This window comes from Mytilus trossulus, chromosome 8, assembly GCF_036588685.1.
Source record: "Mytilus trossulus isolate FHL-02 chromosome 8, PNRI_Mtr1.1.1.hap1, whole genome shotgun sequence".
Lineage (NCBI taxonomy): Eukaryota > Metazoa > Mollusca > Bivalvia > Mytilida > Mytilidae > Mytilus > Mytilus trossulus.
In genome coordinates, this window is record NC_086380.1 from 58991029 (window position 1) to 59012001 (window position 20973).

A 20973-nucleotide genomic window follows, 5' to 3' on the forward strand; every position below is an offset into this window, starting at 1 on the left:
GCAAGCGCAGGGATCGCCCCCCCCCCCTTTTTTGTTGTACAAATTTGTTTGATTATTTAGGGAATCACTATAGCATTACAGGAGCGGGGCCCCTCTCAGGCAGTCATTGTCATCTAAATTAATAAGATTTTTAAAGAGAGTTATTACTTTTAATATTGAAGGAAGCCTTCTGAAGCATTAATTTTGATAGTGCCGGTCATTTTTATGGCATTTGATGAAATTTATATCCGGGTTATTTGCGGTATTCGCAGTTTAATTTATTCAAAATCTGTTAAGAGTTAGGGGCGATCAGAAGATTGATTGTATTATGGTACTCTTTGTTTGTCCATAATCAATTACCGTAGTTTATTGTTTGACGTCTCCATGACAATTTTTGGATTCTCATAAATTCTATGTATAACTTTTGAACTAGTTTGAATCTCGGTCTATTTCTGTAATTTATTCTTACATACTTTTGATTTTTTAACTCTGTATGCGTACATTGCCTATGAATTTTTTTTTTTAATTGTTTGTATGCACATTGAACAACAAATTTATGTGACGTATATAATTTTTCTAACGTCAGACACTCAAATCAATCCATGTGTTCTTAGACAGTAGATGTTATTGTGTCCTGTTAAATTGTTCCCTTTAAAAAGTTTTGGATTCTCATATATTCTATGTATAATTTTTGGACTAGTTTGAATCTCGGTCTATTTCTGTAATTTATTCTTACATACTTTTGATTTTTTAACCCTGTATGCGTACATTGCCTATGTAAATTTTAAAATTGTTTGTATGCACATTGAACGACAAATTTATGTGACGTATATAATTTTTCTGACGTCGGACACTCAAGTAGATCCATGTGTTCGTGGATAGGTTTTTGTGTCCTGTTAAATTGTTCCTTTTAAAAGTTTTGGATTCTCATAAATTCTATGTATAACTTTTGGACTAGTTCGATTTCTGTAATTTATTCTTACATACTTTTGATTTTTTAACCCTGTCTGCGCTCATTGCCTATGTAAAATTTAAAATTGTTTATAATCCAGGTACTTTTGATAACTATTGTATGCACATTGAACGACAAATTTATGTGACGTATATAATTTTTCTGACGTCAGACACTCAAATCAATCCATGTGTTCGTAGATAGTAGATGTTGTTGTGTCCTGTTAAATTGTTATACGATGATGACTGATGTTCCCATATTTTGACTATTTTATTGATTGTGACTGTTTATTTAACGCATCATGTAAATGTAACGGAATTTGATGAGACTGTTATTAAAGTGAGAGGGTTAGCGCTATAGAACCAGGTTTAATCCACCATTTTCTACATTTGAAAATGCCTGTACCAAGTCAGGAATATGACAGTTCTTGTCCATTCTTTTTTGATGCGTTTTGTTTTTTGATTTTGCCATGTGATTATGGACTTTCCAAATTGATTTTCCTCTGAGTTCAGTATTTTTGTGATTTTACTTTTTACAAATAATTGTGGTTATGTTCAGTGGTTGTGGTTTGGTGATGTGGTTCGGAGTTTAGTATGACGTCCATTATCACTGAACTAGTATACATTTTTGTTTCGGTGCCTCCGAGTGCGGGAATTTATCGCTGCATTGAGTACTCATCGGTGGCCTTCGGTTGTTATTTGCTCTTTGATCGGATTTTGTTGTCTCTTTGACACATTCCCTATTTCAATTCTCAATTTCATTCAAAAGTATTTCTCGTATTTTTTATATAGATTATACCGTTAATTTTCCTGTTTTAATGGTTTTACTCTTGGTCATTTTCGGGGACATTTTTAGCTTGCGGTTTGGTGTGAGCCAAGACTCCGTATTGAAGCTTGTAACCCTAAGTTAGCAGTCGGATTAATTATTGATTTCAATGGCTAATTTCTCTATGCTATTTAAAGGTGTAATACCACCATTGATTTTCCCCTATTAGTCTTTGTTAAATTGGCACTTTAAAAAAAAATGTACAGTATTTACCTTTATTTCAACCAAAGAAATACTTTGAATTTATAAAGTTTAATCCTTTCCAGTGCTACAGTGAAAATTTCACACTACATTTCATTGCATATAAGAAAGTAACCATCACCGGAAGTAAACAACCCAATTTTTACACTGTTATTTACTGGTTACCTGCTTTGGAAACTATGTAACTTTAACTTTCCAAAATATTTTATAAGACCAAATCAAAAAGGGATGATGCTTTCAGACACCCAACAAACATGTTTATGACTCAGAAAAATTTAAGTGCATTGAAATGCAGGGTTATTTTTCGACAACTGTCAAATTCAAGGGAATATTTGTTTAGACCTATACAACCGGATGTGACGTACCATGATTTGGTGGTATTACACCTAAAGACTGCAAGCTATACAGATGCAAAATAAACCCCGATGAAACAGGAAACCAACAATATGTCTTTTACACCAATACAATCAGACAAGTCCAAAAAAATGTTTACTTAAAATTCAGAACAGAAAGTCCCTAATGAAATGGCAAAATCAAAAGTTCAAACGCATCAAACGAATGGATAACAACTGTCATATTCCTGACTTGGTACAGGCATTTTCTTAATGTGTAGAAAATGGTGGATTGTACCTGTTTTTAAAAAGCCAGCTAAACTTCTCACTTGTATGACAGTTGCATCAAATTCTATTATATTGACAACAATGCGTGAACAAAACAAACAGACATAACAGGTAAAAATGTTAAATAAAATAATAAGTAGTGGGTTTTCCCAGGTTAAATCGTGTAGTTGTTTATTTGTTTTTACACCAAGTTGTTGTTTATATGATATTTTATTTAAGTAGTGACATGTTAATTCATTTGTATCATTAGTGTGGAACGCCTTCTTTGTAGTACGGATATTGTGTACTCATGCGCATCGACGCAAATGGTTATTTCATTACTAGATTATGAACTAGTTTAGAAATGTTATAGGATAATTTGTTGCGCTTCTTTGTAAGTACGGTTTTCTTATTTATTATTACAAACGTGTGGTTACGTTTTAAACCGAATATGGCAGAAATACACAGAATAGTTCTTAAAATTAATTGGGTTTTTTTTTCAAATAAGTTTACTAACACGACTGCCTGACGGCCAATACACACCTAGATAAATGAAAAACATCGATAGAGCCCGTTTATCAATTGTTGAACATTTTCATATCCAATGTATATTTATCAGACTTGTCCACTTTTCGTTATTGTACAGCACAGTAGGATTTGAGACACACTGTTTTAATATCTTTCATTCTGCATTTAGATAAGTTGAGAAACATTTAATTACGTGTGAATACACGTTCTTGTACACATTATTTTTATTTATTTCCACAATTTAAAAAAAGTTTGATTTTCTTAAGAACTTGTGTTCCACTAATCTACACGCTTGTTTTGTGCAGGTGGTCGTAATTTATGTAAGATCCTCTAGTTATTTATGTGAGTGTGTATCAGTGAAAAGGTGCCCCCTTCTTTAGTTTTCATTGATCTCTGTACGTTTACCACCTAAGGCCTCCTTGTTTTTCTAATAGTTGAAAGTTTGTTTTGTATTTCACTGTATTTCAGTCACCTTTGTTATTCTGTTTATAACCCATCGATTCCGTTCAGCAGGGTTGTCCATTTAACCCTGACGTTTACAGCAGCATCGTGTATAGATATATGCTTATTTTTTTCAACCGGAAATATGTAAATACGGTTCATTTAGTCGACCTGTTTGACTTTTCTTTAAATCATTTAATTTTATTATCAAACTTGGACTGTATTACAGTGTTATATTTATGTCAGGTTTTAAAATGTGGTAACTAAGAAAACGTTAAAAAAAGGAAGGTTATATATTATATTTCCAAAATTATTTTTATACTGTTGGAGTTCATGTGTATCAGTATTTTCGATAAAGTTGATATTTACATAATTTGTATTCATGATTCACGATGTGACCGCTACGAACACTAAACAGGTAATGCGTCATGTGACATTTTTTACTTATTAATGTTTTCTGATTAATGTTAATTAATGACTGTTTTATTTATTATGGTGGTAGGATTGTAAGACATACAGCTAACCACTGCGTTTATTTTTATGATATATTGATAAAAATGATTACGTTAAAGTTATGAGATTTATTCCGCCTAAAATATATAAAAAAATTAACAATTAATGTAAAAAAAAAGGCTTAATGGTGTTTTGAGATAGATCTTTAAACAAATTGAATGTCACTTTTCACAATATGTAAGTTAAGAACTTTTAACTATAGGTGAATTATAGGTCTATTTATTTTATAAATTCTCTTCGTTCAACACGAACATAAATTATTTATATACTAGACTATAAAATTACTATATACCGTCAGCCCAATCTGTTTCTTATCTCATTCATAATAGAAATAACTAAAACACTAGTTTTAGAACTTGTCAGACACGATGACCATTCTCGATTGCACGAAGAAAGAAATTGCAGTAATAAGGGTCATAAACCTAAAGATTTTGAAACTAATAAACGTTTTTTTTTAAATTGTCGCTTATGTAACTGCATGTCTTTCGCAATATCAGATTTCCACCTTCCGTGAATCTTTAATAATCTGTCCGAGACACCAGAGTAACTAGCGGCTGAGCAACCGCCTGCCCTAAAACTATGTGTACCAAACATTCTTGCGTTCAAAACTATTTCCGATAGAGCCCCTTTTACAATCTCTCTAGTCCTAGTATAAGATACATTATTTGTATAGTTGTATATTCTTTTTTCTCAGTTTGTACTTTTACAATACGATAAAGCTCTGGACAGGACAGTGTGCTTGATCAAGTTTAGCTATCAAAACGGTTTTTCCTTTTCTATAAAAATCGGTTTTGCTACTTTCAATATAGATATCAATATGATTGTCTCCGAATGTAATGTTCTTAGCTCTAATCTGGCAGATTGATCTGGCATAATTCAATGTACCTTACAAATCCTAGGCTAAATAAGCCAGAAAAAAACATAGCTAATCTAAGATTTTGTAACGAACTATTTGTACCGCAAATTTGTTTTAAAAGACTGATTTTTCTTAATAGGCCTATTAAGCTTTCTTTTAGATGCCTCAACAATACATTTAACTATATCCGAGACTCATGTGTCTTCAAACCCAGCTAAACTGTGAGCCCACTTTATAGCGTAACATGCAGCTTCTATAGATCTGTAGTGTTTAGAAATTTGCATTTGATATTTAAGATATAAACTGACATAAATTACATAGACAGGATTCAGACAGACTTGATTTCTGTATAATTTTCAGACCACACTACAAAACGCTTAAAACTGTATGCATATTTAACAGTTGTATTGCTGGCTTTAGAGTCAATAACTGAATTCTTTTTTCTGAACAAAATCTTAAGTTCTGTGTGCTTTACTTGTGTGTCATTTTTGCAAAATCCTGTTGAAAATATTTTCTGTAAAATAATTATAAATTAAATAAACATTTACCTTGAAATACGCGTAACTGCTCAGGATATAACAAACAGAAAAAAACCGGTCCAGTGACCATACCTATACCAAGTGGTATCTACAGGCCAAGTGGCCCCAAAATTATCGTCAAGTGACACACTATATATACCAATCAGCTTCTGTAAGCCAACATCTCTGAATAGAAAACCTCCAGTGAGTAAATCTGCAAAAAATGATAAAAAGTTATCACAAATATCAATCAGTAGCTTTCAAAATAACAGATAAAATTCTACCCTTGAATTTTCCGTTCGCAAAAATAGAACTTAAATTGTTTCCGGAAACTAAAATTCTGTCTACATCGTTAAATTCAAGCGCGTCTAACACGTAAGATCTGTACTCTGCATTTTCATAAAAAATTAATGACCAGTAAGGAGATGACGGCCAACTCGGAACTATCAGTGTTTCCTCTGCTTTGCATCTAACCAAGTGGTTTATGCACTTACAAACTAAAGACACAGGTGGTACGTGCTAAAATATTGTTTTCTTGTGCTCAGTGGCACGAGAAAGCGTCTACTGCTGAGGAACCAGGGTTCCAGTACAACGAAATAAATTTATCTACTTTCTTATTGTCCATATTGGCAAACCTATTGAAGGTATGAGAACCCCAGAGGTCGTCTAAAAACTGAAAGTACTCTGGAAAAAAAAAAACCAGTCATCAATATCTATAATCCGCATGCTCGTTCTCTTTTCTGGGTAACCAGATAATGTGTAATGTACTGTTTTCAAGTAAACAACACCTATAAATTTCTAAGGACAGCTGTTGTAACTCTTGTACTATGCTACCTTTATTTATGATGATAACATCATTCTTGTTATCTGTGTGAAAAGTCACGATACTGTTTTGTACGAGTTTTGAAAAGGCTGTGACACATAACTGATTCGTGAATTGCTTTTACTTCTCGCCAAGCAGAACTCTTAACTCGCTCAGTTTCTAACCACATTTTGTGCAAATTTTTTGTTGAATTTTGTATGAAACCAGCACCGCCTGTATCGCTAGCGTCTGTAAAAACATGAAAATTTGAAATGTTCTTTACCAGATCAACCGCCTTTAATAAAGGCAAATTATCTCTCCAGAAAATTAGCTCATTGATACAATCAGGATACTTGCCGATATTTACATATTGATCCCAATAGTCTCTTATATTAATGACCGAAAAAATATTTCTTGTCATGATCTGGGTAACATTACCTACTGCTGGTGTTAAAGCAATTAACTTACCACATATTTTGGCCAACTGTCGTACCTTTACCCTGTAACTAGAATTTAGTATAACAGCTACCAAATTCAAGATTTGATCTATTTTTCTTTGGGGAATTAGCAATTTGCAAGAAATTAAATTCCATGAAAAACCTAACCACTCAACGTGCTGTGACGGTAACCATACACCCTTGTCTTTGTTTGGCACAAAACCAGAAGCAATCAAGTCTGCTTTGATTCTTCGGGCGTGATTTTCACATAGTTCATAACTAACTTCGACCCCAAAACCATCATCTAAATAAACAGCTACCTTTATGCTAGATTTACGCCAGTGCTTTACCAATTGTCTCACAGTTTTAGTAAATATGGTATATATATACCCGCTGGAAATTAAACCAAATGGCAACATAGTAAAAACATAAAATTCTCTTTTCCACGAAAACCCTAAATACGTTTGATGTTGTTCAAAAATGTTTAAGGGATAATATCCCGACTCCAAATCAAAGACATATCCGTAACAATTCAAAGTAACATATTGTGATAAAAGTTTTCCAATCTTCGAATTTGATTTTGTTTACAATCACTCGCTTATTTACGTGTCTAAAATCTAAAATATATCTACCGTTAACTGAAACAGTTAAAGGGTTAATAACATGTGGCATAATTGATACACGTTTTACTAAACCGCCTGATACAAGCTCTTTAATTCAATAAAACTAGAAGCGTTAATACTTTTCCAAAAGTTTACAGAATTTTTTTTAGCCTGTCTTTAACAAAAATATCTGAACAACCCTTTTCATATTCAAAATAAGATTCAGACTCGGATTTGTCTTGGACTGAATTTTAATGTGCGTATTGCTATGCGTTTACTTTCTGCATTGGCTAAAGGTATAGGGGGAGGGTTGAGATCTCACAAACATGTTTAACCCTGCCGCATTTTTGCCCCTGTCCCAAGTCAGGAGCCTCTGGCCTTTGTTAGTCTTGTATTATTTTAACTTTTAGTTTCTTATGTACAATTTGGAGTTTAGTATGGCGTTCATTATCACTGAACTAGTATATATATTTGTTATGGGGCCAGCTGAAGGGCGCCTCCGGGTGCGGGAGTTTCTCGCTGCATTGAAGACCTGTTGGTGACCTTCTGCTGTTGTCTGCTTTGTGTTCGGGTTGTTGTCTCTTTGACACATTCCCCATTTCCATTCTCAATATTATATCATAAACATCTTGTACTTGTAAAATGTCCGTATGAGCAGCGCTGAAATACTTAGGAAGTTTCTATGGGAGCTCAAAATCTAGTCTTGGTGTCTTTTTTGCAGTCGGATGCCCAATGTCCAAATAGTCCACACCTGAAACACATATCTCCTTCCCTGGACCTTTTGACCTGGTTTCCTTAAAAATAATGTTCTAAAAAATTTCGGCGAAAGATTTAATTCTCCGCCCCCTCTTTCAAATATTCTGGAAACGCCCCTGCGCTGAGAGCATTTCGTGGGTGTTTTTTCTTTTCAAACTAATACCCAGATAATCCAAACTAAATAGGATATCAAAACCACACAGTGCCCTATAGCAGTAATGTAAATGGGTAATATTTATTAATTTGAAACGATACACAAAGAAAATCCGACCGTGCAAGACCTTCATCGGTAGTCAATGTCGTTAAAAATAAACTCGTCACAAAGAAAATCCGACCGTGCAAGACCCTCATCGGTAGTCAATGTCCACAGGCACTCGTATCAGACAAAAATAATCCTATAAACCTTTGTTATATAAAGGTATATAGGATTATTTTTTTCTGAGACGAGTGCCTGTGTCAATGTCGTTAAGGTTTATGACCCCTTCTGAAGCCATGCGAATTTCGAAATTTTCAAACTGCAATAGCATCAAAACAGCAAAGATAATGCATATTAGAGATAGGTCATTTTGTATATATACCGAGGGGAAACTTCCTGCAAAGCTTTATTGTTTATTGTTTCGTTGCATTTAATAGCAAAATGGGATTTTGTGGCAAATAAATCCAAGATTTTTGTAGAAAATCCACAGCCTTTCCCCTTTTACCCTCATATTTGACAATTCGGTGTTTGATAAATGGAGGACTATTGCAAGCAGTTCTAGCAATGATTTCCTTAAAGCAAGTTTTTAAATTTAGATATTGGTTAAAACAAATATAAATATGAACCAATTCAAGTACACCTTCTAGGGTGCGCTCGACTTTAGTGACTCAGCACCAGTTTTTCTTTGGAAAAATAGCAAAATGGCTTGCCATAGATTTCTCATTCAGTGGATGCACGAATAACAAGCATTTCTACCAGAACGAAGGTAAATTAAATACTAAAACTTTTTTCTATTTTGTTCGAGTTAACTCTCGGCTTTTCCGGCTACTTGTTGAATTGCGAGATGATAATATAAGATATATTGTAATTCAATTTTATGTACTTTTCATCTATATGTTAATAACACACCAGGTAATATTCTATTAATTGGACGGTAGTGACGTTAATGTAACTTAAATAACGGTAAAATTGCATAGCGAAATGACATCCTGCATTCCGAATTCGCTAATCGCGTTCACACACTCTTCTCTTTTAATTCGAATTGGCTAATTCGAATTATCCAATTCGCATTAAAAATACTTTTTTGTTAATATGAATTGAAAGTTAATGTCGTTTGGACAGTAAAGCGAATTTGACGCGTATTGCAATTCGAATTAGAATTGATGTAAGGACGTCAAACGTTTCGAATGCAAATTAAACTAATTCGAATTAGTTAATGCGAATCGAATTCGAATTACGTGTGAACTCAGCATAATATTACACAAGTTCTATAGTAAATTTAGAAGGAACTTGTGAGAGAAAGAATAACGGGCAAAGTAATGAATATAGAATATAGATCGTAAGAATTTATAAGTGTTCAAATATGAAGACCCCTTATCCAGTTCCTCTATATGAATATTAAAGATGTAGACATCATTTGATTTATACTTTCATTGAGATAAAAATATATTAAAAATATATTAAACACATCTATTTTGACAAATATATTTTAAAGGTGGGTCTGACCTAACCTTAGTATACCTATTACAATAAAAAAGAAACCAGCCGTAGTCTTGTCAAAAATCATACAGACACGTGACAGGATCTCAAGAAAGTGTCCTCTTTTTTTCGGCATAAGAATAGCAACTCCAAAGTAATGACCTCATATGGAACTTTTCTCCATTTGATTCAGTTGAAAACTAATGCTTTTCCACCTCAGGAATAGATTAACTTAGCTGTATTTGGCAAAACTTTTAGGAATTTGTTATCCTCAATGCTCTTCAACTTCGTACTTTATTTTGCCTTTTATAACATTTTTGATTCGAGCGTCACTGATGAGTCTTTTGTAGACGAAACGCGCGTCTGGCGTAAATATTAAATTTTATTCCTGGTATCTATGATGAGTTTATTTGACTGAATGATTTGTCAGAACTGTTTAAATCTGCTTCTCAGATTTACAATGTTTCAATTTACTTGAACAAGAACTTTGAAACATGACATCTATTAATTGAATTGCTAGATTGGTTATTATAGTTGACACCAATGAATCCATTTTGACAACAAATTGTGTAATCAAATGTAGTATGTTCGGTATTTTTTCAACGTAATTTATGTGTTTAAATCTTCATTGAACCTATATAATATACCGTAGTGACGCAGTTTTCGCCCGTGTTAATGCATATAGCAGCTAGCTGATTCAAAGAAGTCTTCAAGACTTGCGTTTCTTTATTGGTAAACTTTTTTGCTGCGTCAATGTGACAAGTGTTTATTGGTCGAGGAAATCATACGTCCGTATTACAAAGCTGTCAAACTAAGTCAATTAAGATCGTAGTCAGTGGCAGATCTAGGTGAGGACGATTTCCGAGGGTTCCCATGATGGAACAACCTTTTTTTCACGATCAATACATTTGCATGGGGGCAAATATTTTGATCCCCCCTATCTCTTAAGTAATTGGACCCCCTGGATCCGCCCATGGTAGACGAACGCACTTTGTCATAGCCTCAGGTCATAGCAGTTCGCCGGGATCACACATCTTAATGATACGGAAATGTTTGTAAAAAAAGTCATCCTGTTCTCTACCTTGACTTAAAATAAAACAGAACATTTTGTGTCCATATTCAGTGTTGAACAAATTAATGTAGATCATTGTACATTTTGTTTAAGCCATTTTCTTCATTATTATCATGTCCAAGGCCAATTACATTTTTAGACTGACATGTGATCTCTGATGCAAAGAAAAAATAAACACGTGACTATAGGGATCCATCATTTTTATTGATATCGATTATCTAATATGATGCATTTGGTCATAATTGTTATGATTGTCCGGAGGCGAAAACAAATCATTTGATAATTAAGGAAGTTAGGAACGAGATGTCATTCATCGTATCATATGAATAATAAGAGAAATTCAATGTTAATTGTTGTCTGATTGATGTAGCAACCAAACAAAAAACAGTAGACATCTAAACAAAAGTGGTCTACACAGGGTAAGAAGCAAATAACAACAAATGGAAGTTTTTAACGACATTGACTGGCTATACAGCACTTGCACGGTCAATAAAGAAACAAATGTAAATCCGTTGGGGCCTGTATCATAGCTGGGCTTTGTTAATTTTTGAAGGTCATACGGTGACCTATGGTTGTTAATGTCTGTGCCATTTGGTCTCTTGTGGAGAGTTGTCTCATTGACAATCTTACCACATCTTCTTTTTTTCATATACATAAAAATAAAAAATAAAAGTCCCAAAAATCGAAACTTTAGAAACACTTGTAAACAGATTTATATAAGCATCCTTTACTTGACAGATGCTAATACCTTGGTATGCTTAGCGGTTTACCTGTGCAATATTTTGATTTGACAAACATTTATATCATTTACGACTTCCGACACCACTCAATTGTTATGTTGCGTAATTAAATGACATGAAATTACTTCTCTAATTCAAAATATTACAGAATCATAGACCTTCTTATCTCTATTGAAACTCTCGTGACGTCGTGTACTTTTGAAAAGATTTGGAGCTAGATTATTCTATAATGGCATCGGACATTATTTATATGGTTCAACTATTGAGTAAACTATGTATTTGTACCAATGCGATTAACATTCTTTTTTTAAACATTATTTTTGAGTTCATGTAATTGATTGATTGTTGCTTGGTTGCTTAACGTCCAGTGGCAAATATTTAATGCATGGCCAGGGCGATTGTTCAAGCAACATTGGTGAGCAGTTTAAAAAGTAAAATCACAAAAATACTAAACTCAGAGGAAAATCTAATCGGAAAGACCATAATCACATGGAAAATCAAATGACAAAACACATAAATAACGAATGGACAAGAACTGTCAATATCCTGACTTGGTACAGTACACTTACGTGTCATTAGTTGTGCGAAGGTTACGGCCAATATTTTTCTATCAATTACATGAACATCCGCCGCTTTGATTGGTCAGATGGGGTATACAAATATGACTCCATCTGATTATTCAGATACCGACCATGCAAGGGCTGTTTCCTCCAGAAATTATACGATTGTTTAGAATAAGTTTATTAACTGTAGTTTCTATTCATTATGGAACCGATCATATTTATGTCATATACTTAACCAAAGGAGTCTCCCTGGCTTGAACGTTGAACTAACGATTTGCAGTCTTCTTTAAGTTCGTCAAAGTTACCCGTTTCTTCATAAACGTCTATTAATAAAATATATGTGGTATAAGCCAATTTGACAACTTTCCATCCAAGTCAGAATTTGTTAAAGAAAAACAATTATAGATTAAAGTACGGTCTTTAACATTGAACATTGGCTCACAGCAAACAGTAAGCTACAAAGGGCCCGAACATTACTAGTGTTAAATCATAGCCTGGTTCTGTTAAATCCATGTTAACATCCTTGTGTAACCATGAAATATTTGCCACTGAAAATTGAATAATCTACATTTAAGCAATTCAGTTGTTCCCTATCCCTGAACTATTGACTGTAGCGTAATCAACTACACAGGGGCGGATCCAGGATTTTTTAAAGGAGGGGCGAAATATTAAAAACTCGCCGAGTGGAGCGAGTCGAAAAATCTTTTTGGATCTTTTTGGGGCTAAAAAACCTTAAATAAATGTAAAATACACTTCTTCTACCGGCGGTCACTTACGTGTGGCTTGTATATTTTATTGTTGCTGTAAAGTGTAAGGGTTGGACTTTTTTATGCTGTATTCTCCCTATCAATTGTCTATCATATAATGATAGTATGGATCCAAAGACATGTACTTATATATTTGATGTGGGACTTGTCAGTAAAAAATAGACATGGAAAATTTTCGTTTGTTGCATGTTAAGTTAGAATAATCTCACAGATTTCTTGTTGGTAAACAATATCTACGTCGGGCTTTTAGATGATATTTAGAATACGACCGACACGATTTAATAAAGACAAACAAGCAACTGTTATCCAAATGTTTGGTTGATATGTTTCACCGAACAAAAATAATGAAAGTGAGGGGTTCCAAATCAACCAAAGGCCTATACGAATGAAACAACAAATTTATAAATGACAGTCGACAAATGGAGACATAAAAGCCACACCCAGCATGCAGGTTGCAGAGGTTGCAGTCTTGTCTTGCAAAAGTATAATAAACTGTATTAAATATATCAATTCGGCATATGAAACAGACAGTCACATTCCGGTCAGACATGCAAACCCCTGCCCCTCCATAAAAAAAATACGCCCGTATTTTAATCATCATGTTCATTTAATGCTACATAATTCTGTTGGAAATTTTCGTTTCTAATAGCAAAAAGTGGACAAGATTATTGTTTTCAATCTAGATACGGCAAGAATTTTAATTTAAGGCAAAAATCATTGTCAGATTTTGTTCCCTCTCAAATATCTCAGACTGCATCCTCAAATCAAATGGTTCGCATCTTAGACTCTAGAGCTTATACTGACTGGGGATCATTATTCAGCTATGTTATTTTGAAATAGGCTGGGGCTTATAGGGTTAAACATGTTTTAGTAGGTGAATAATATTGGTGAGGAACATTTTTCATGAGTGTGTAATAGAGTTTTTCTTTCTATTTAGTGGAATTGTGAATTGAAGTCAATACGTTTTTGTTTAATTCTGTGTCGCTATGAAGGTGTCATGATTGTCATCCTTAGCCTTATCAATGTGTTACGGTAATTTGAATTTCAAAATGGCTGAGTGCCGTTTAACTTTTTAAGGCGAACTGGTTAACTCCACCGTAGCGAATTTAATGACTTTGACACAATCAGTAAATACCAGCAAAAACTATCATTATAAGTAAAAATTTGTGAGTTCTCAAAGTCTATTCTGATTAATCATTTTACCAAAAAAAAGTCCAATCAGAGGGGTGTGTACGCCTTCTATGTTCCCTCATGTATTGACTGTAGCGTAATCAGATCTTTCTCTTCTTTTCAATCGAACAGGAAGTAGAAAGAAAGCTTGTTAGGAGATTAAAAGTTTCATCCCGAACAGTTTAAATCTGGGAACATTATATCCATAGACATGCTCCTGGTAAACCAAAAGTTTTAAAAAAGATCATTCGTTTCTTCTTCACTATCGAGTAATAAGGAGTAGAAACTTGAAGAAATATGCTCAACCAGAGACATTGTTGTCTCTGGCTCAACTGCAATAAAAAAATGTCAAATAACGAAATACTATATCTCTATTTTGACTGTTATCGCGTGAATTAGCAAGTTTAAAGTTCGACTACATGGGGTCGTCAATATTATGAGTACAAAGCATTGTTGATATTTATATCATATAATCATGTTCTTGTCCAGAATGTAAATGTATTGGTCATCTATACTATGTGTTTTTATGATCCTAAACACAGGTAACATTAATAAATACTTACATGACTTTAGTATCAAAATCGAGGTACTTTGCATGTTAAAAGCATTGGTCATAATTAGCCTTAGGCCAGCCTATATTACATGTTTTATCATACTCATGGCCTACATTATGTAACGCGACATATAATTAATACCGAGCTTTTAATAAAACTTTTAAGAAAAAGAAAATATAATTATTATGTACTAATAGTAACAGGATAACAATTTATAAATACAGAGCTTAGATAAATAAAAAAAAAAAATATAATGTACTATTAGTACCCGGAAACCATATAAATACGGGGCTTTATTTAATCGATGATATACAAACTTTCATACTGTGCGTATTGCTATGTGTTTCTTTATTCTACATTGGCTAGAAGTATAGGGGAAGGTTGAGATCTCACATAGCAGGTTTAACCCGCCGCATTTTTGCGCTTGTCCCAAGTTAGGAGGATCTGGTCTTTGTTAGTCTTTTATGTTTTTCAATGTAAGCTCAATTTTATTCAGGTGCCAGCTGTGGCCCACCTCCGGTTTCGAGATTTTTTTCGCTGCGTTGAAGACCAATTTGTGGCTTTCGGCTGTTGTCGGATCTATGGTCGGGTTGTTGTCTCTTTGACATATTCCCCATTTCCATTTTCAATTTTATTTATATTTCATACTGCCAAACCTGTGCCAGTGGTTGTCCTTTGTCCATGTGTTTCTGAAGTGTTTCTCGCTTCTCGTTTTTATATAATACATTAGACGTCGGGTTTCCTGTTTGAATTAATTCATACCAGTCATTTCGGGGCCATTTATATATTGCTGTTGGTGCAAGCAGAGGCCCCGTGTTGAAGGCCGCAATTGTTTAGTTTTTACACATTGTGACTTGCATTTGTTGGAGAGCTGTCTCATTGGCATTCATACCTCAATTTCTATAAATTCTATAACAATTATGGAGCGTTAACTACTAAAACTTTCAAGATAGAAACAATAATACTGGTAGTGCCAGGATAACTGTATCACAAAATAATGACGTTTTTGTAGACACGTCAAACAAACAACCATCAATCTTCTTTTTTTTTTAAATACACAAGTGCGTTTGTCATATTTCGTTTGTTGTCATTTCTGTTTGTCAAAGACCGATTCTTATTGAAAACAAAACTATTGTTTTTACAATTCGGTTCTCGTATCCATTTTATCACATACAATTATGCTATAATTGTTTTAACTCATTACCTTTATGAAAAGATCCATCTTAAGCAGCTAATAAGTTTTTGTAACATAATATATATAACCTTTCGACATTCACCTCGCAATATGTTAATTTGACAAAAACAGGCAAATCCTTTACGACTTCCGACATCACTAAATTCTTTCAGATTATATAATGAGATGACATAAAATTACGTCTGTGACAAAAACAAATGTTATATTCGAAAACAACAATGACATGCATAATGCATTCGTCACAACTAGGCCAATTCCGTATCTCAATTTAACGATAGATGGATGAAACGGAATCACCCGAAGTCTGCAGATGGAGGAAGCGAAGTCACCCGAAGTCAGCAGATGGAGGAAGCGAAGTCTGCAGATTGATGCACACTGATCCTATTTTTTTTTCTATTTATTAAACTGGCTATCCATTGCCGGGTTAAAACAAGACATGTATTATTGTCCCGCGAAGTAATGTACGACTATATAATATGGGTCGTACGGTTATAGTTTCTTACATGAACTTTATTTGAATGTTGGTGGATAATTGCCTCTTTAGCAACCATACAAAACCTTTTTATTTTTAAATCAAATATAAAGGTAGAACTAAACTGTTCCTGTTATTTATAGTACACCTGATCGCTATCTAATCCAATCCGCAGAAGGAGTCTCGGTGGTCGAGCGGTCTAAGTAGACTTGTTACTACTGTTATCACTAGTCCGTCGACACTGAGGTCGTGAATTCGAACCCCGCTTGAAGGTCGGTGGATTTCCCCTGGCACTCTGGCTTTCTCCACAAATAAAATCTGGCCGCCACGAAACAGACCAAACGCGGAGCTTAAAAGTTACATTAAAACACCAAAAAAACAAACAATCCGGATAAGTTCTGAACGGTGACAACTTTATCATCCGGTTGAAGTTATCCAGGGGCCCTGTTTCAGCAATATGTCTTAAATGCATAAAAGAAGCCTGTATAAACTATCATTAAAACTTCAAACAACACGTTTTTTATCATATATTGTGTTTCAATGGATTATATTCTATCAATGTTCGTTGCTAAACTTTTCCTTCCTCAGCTCGTTACTAATGACCTTTGATTTTTAAACACTTGACCCATATAGGAGTTGTCCAAGTATATAAAAAAGATGTGATGTGATTACCAGTGAGACAACTCTTGACAACGCCAACCCCCCCTCCCCCCCCCCCAATTACAAAAAAAATAGCAAATATGGTCACCGTACGGCATATACCCCCAACCCCACCCCCGTATTGGACTAAATGGCGATTAGGCGTATTGAAATTGTATAATAATGTATAAAGTTATGTGCCCATTTCATTTAAACATGTCTACCACAGTAATTAAGGCACACATTCCGACCAAACGATGCCTGTCATTAATGCATCCCTTACAAAGAAAATCGAACACATCTCTTTACCATAGTGATTTCACGCTTGTCTTGTCATAACTAGGTGACTTTCATTTTTCATTGTACAAAAAGTGTAGAAACTTTTTATACCGATCCATCTGTTTTTCTTAATGAATATTATATTTAAAAAAATACTGTACTAAGTAGGAAATTTAACAGAAATTTCCGTTTCTTGTGGGTTTTACACTTTTTCACTTATTGAAACTGAAATCTTTGATGAGTTGAATTGATACCAATACCGATCAACGTTTCGTTTACGTACCCGACGGCATCACCAGCCAAACATTTGAAGTGTTCTAGTGTTGATGACAGCGGTATCATCCTTTTCTATACACTTACCGTTCATTAGGCGTTATAGCTTTTCTAAGTTAAGGTTTCTCCACTTTTAATTAATCTAGACTTTGGCACAGCATTTTGTATGTTTTTAATTTGTTGATGCTGTTTAATTTTGGAATTGGTTTTGTTTGTTTGATTCGAGCGCCATTGACGAGTCTTGTGAAAAGAAACTCACGTCGGACGTATAACTTTTACGCCCCGTGTTCTTTTGTCTTTTAAGTTCTTACTTCATTATTACATATACTAGTACAGTAAAGTTGTAGCGTTAAGCATCATCAAGGTCGCTTACAAAACCTGACATTTGTCAAAAGTTATAGCTTTTAAAATAACTTGTTTTGCTATATAAAGAACCATTTTGTTAAGTCAACGCCCGACCTTCTTGTCAGTGATACTATTAACTGTAAAAAGGTCATACGGACTTCAAAACGATACACATTTCTGGTTTTTGAAATGTATAATGCTTTGAAAGTTCTCGAATAAAATCTGTACTGCGAAGTTGCCCATCCTGTTCTTTTTTACTTGAAACTCCTGTCAATCCTTGTTTTCAAATTTCATCATACCCTCCCCAACCCTATAACCATCAAATGAAAGATTCTAAATACACTAGACGAGTGTTTCTTGTAATTCTAATTTGTTACCTGTTCGTTTTGTAATTGATGATCTTATAAGTTAAATTCATCTGCATTTAACTTTTACCCTTTCATATTTTGATCTTCTAACATTATACCTACATAACCTGTCACATTCTTAACCTTGTGAAATAAAGGTACCTGACTTTAATGTAACGGATTTTCATTTGATTTTTAGAGAGGGGTAGGTTCGGGGGAAGGTGGGGGTTGGCTAGGATGAAAAAATTGGCCTAGCTTGATTTTAATTTTATCTATGTGCTGCATTTTTATTTTTGAACTCTTTTTCGGTCCTGCCTTACTTGTTAGTGCAATCTGCCTTTTTTCACATAAATTATCATCCTGCTTTTATTTTATTTGTTTATCCTGACTGTTTTACATAAATTGTCATTCTGCCTTTCTTTTTGGGCAAAGTTGCTCATTCTGTCCTTGAAACTCGTGTCATTCCTTGTTTTCAAATTTCATCATACCCTCCCCACCCCTATAACCATCAAATGAAAGCTTCTAAATACACTAGACGAGTGTTTCTTGTAATTTTAATTTGTTACCTGTTCGTTTTATAATTGATGACCTTACAAGTTAAATTCATCTTCATTTAACTTTTGCCCTTTCATATTTTGATCTTCTAACATTTTACCTTCATCACCTGTCACATTCTTAACCTTGTACAGTATATATCAAAACATAAATCAAATTAATCATACATAGTTTGTTTAGTATTATTACTTATTAATTTCAGATGGCTTCGATTGGTGATGTTTAATGTGAATATAATTTTATGCTGCATGAAGTGTTCGGATTATCAGAGGACGTTTGATTGGTAAGACTTGTACTTCTATGTAAATGCTGGCACACTTGTATGTAGATGAATTGTTAAAATAATGTATACATCACAATAACAACATACCTCTTACGCAATTAACCTCAACTATGGAACAAACATGGACAGAAATGTTATGTCAATAAACAAGAAAACACAGTTTAAAATACTGTGGATTCATTATATTTCGTTGGATACTAATTTTCGTGGATTTCGTGGGCACAGTCTAACCACGAAATTCAATATTGAACGAATGGTAATTTTTCTATAGGTTTGAATGCAGACTTCAGCAAAACCACGAAATTAAATATCCACGAATATGCAAGATTTTCTAAATCCACGAAAATTGGTACCAACGAAAATAAATGAATTCACAGTATCGAACAATCACACACAAAAAGAAAACTCATAAAAGTACTGAGCTGAGTGAGCTCCGAGGTTATTCAAACCGGACAGTCGCCAAACAAATGACAAAGTCAAAAGCTTAAACACATCAAACGAACGGATAACAACTATCATATTCCTGACTTGGCAAGGGCATTTTCTTGTGTAGAAATTGAGGTAGTACTTCTATGTAAATTCTTGCACACTTATATGTCGATAACATATCAAAATATAACTAGTAGAAGGGTTTTTACATCAAAATAATAACATAACTCATAAGCAATTAGCCGCAACAATGGAACGAACATGGACAGAAATGTTATGTCATTAAACCAGAAAACACATATTTTAACTTTTGCACTATCACACACAGAAAAAGTAATTAAAAATCATGAATATACCGAACTCCGAGAACAATTCAAACCGGAAAGTTCCAAATCAAATGGTAAAATCAAAAACTCAGACACATTAAACGTACGGATAACAAGTATCACCTTCCTGACTTGGTATGGGCATTTTCTTGTGTAGAAAATTGAGGTTGTACTTTTAAGTAAATGCTCGCACACTTGTATGTCGATATAATATAAAAATATAACTAGTAGAAGAGTTTATACATCAAAATAATAACATACCTCGTAAGCATTTAACCTCAACCATGATACAAATATGGAAAGAAATTGTACGTTATTTAACCAGAAAACACAGATTTTTAATTTCGAACAATAACACAAAAAAGTAGAATAATAAAAATACCGAGCTCCGAGGTAAATTCAAACCGGAGAGTCGCTAATCAAATGGCAAAGTTAAAAGCTAAAACACATCAAGCAAATGAATAACAACTGTCAAATTGCTAACTTGGAACGGGCATTTCTTTTATAGAAAATGGTGGATTAAATCTGGTTTTATAACTAGGTAAACCTATCACTTGTATGACAGTCGTATAAAATTTCATAAAATTGACAACAATGTATGAACAAAACAAACATACATTATAATAGGTAAACATGTCAAAATAGGTCTAAAGCTAAAAGACAAAACACATAAACCCCACATAGAGTTCCACACGTTTTCTTATCAATTCACCATTTTTGATACTAGTATTTGAATTTTCATAAACTTATTCATGTATATATGTTATTCTCTGAAGCAGAAATTATTTTGGTAATATTAGATTAAAGACATAATATGTAAAAAGAAAATATCACAAAAGTAATGTACGTTGAGGCCATTTTCAAATTTAGACGAAGCAACACGAACCCTATATAAAAAACGGTGATGATATTAGGCTGGAAGATTAAGCATATCCTGTACCCATGTAAAGCCTGTCGTTTTAGATTAAACTACGCACATTATTTTTTATCAGATATTCATGAAGGTTTATTTCCTGTTCTACATGCAGCACCCTTTTAGCTACTCAATGACATATTGTATGTACAAGAATACAATATCTAGTTGTGAATCTAGTGATTATGTACCTTTCTATTTTTAGAGTACAACAAAGTTTGATAAAAAAAAATGCTGGTCCATGATCATAAGCCTACATTAGCTGAAAGTAAGTTTTAATATTGATCAAAAAGCCGTCTGGAATCAACTATGTCTGACGGAATTATTTTTGCTCGACTAAATTACAATATTTGTTGTAATACAGTTA

At 33.7% G+C, this 20973-nt stretch overlaps 1 protein-coding gene across 3 annotated transcripts in view; it reads left to right on the forward strand.

Moving 5' to 3' along the window:
• The first annotated feature begins 2743 nt into the window (after positions 1-2743).
• Positions 2744-20973, forward strand: part of LOC134681203 (zinc transporter ZIP12-like) — a 64527-nt gene continuing 46297 nt past the window's right edge. For 2 of the 3 annotated variants that reach the window (XM_063540703.1, XM_063540705.1), the window contains exons 1-3: positions 2744-2950; positions 18858-18938; positions 20812-20874. In XM_063540703.1, coding sequence (XP_063396773.1) covers positions 20838-20874 — 37 coding nt within the window. In that variant the 5' untranslated portion in view covers positions 2744-2950; positions 18858-18938; positions 20812-20837. Of the gene's footprint in view, positions 2951-8943; positions 8972-18857; positions 18939-20811; positions 20875-20973 lie in introns of those variants that run through there. The other variant, XM_063540704.1, reaches the window with a different exon arrangement.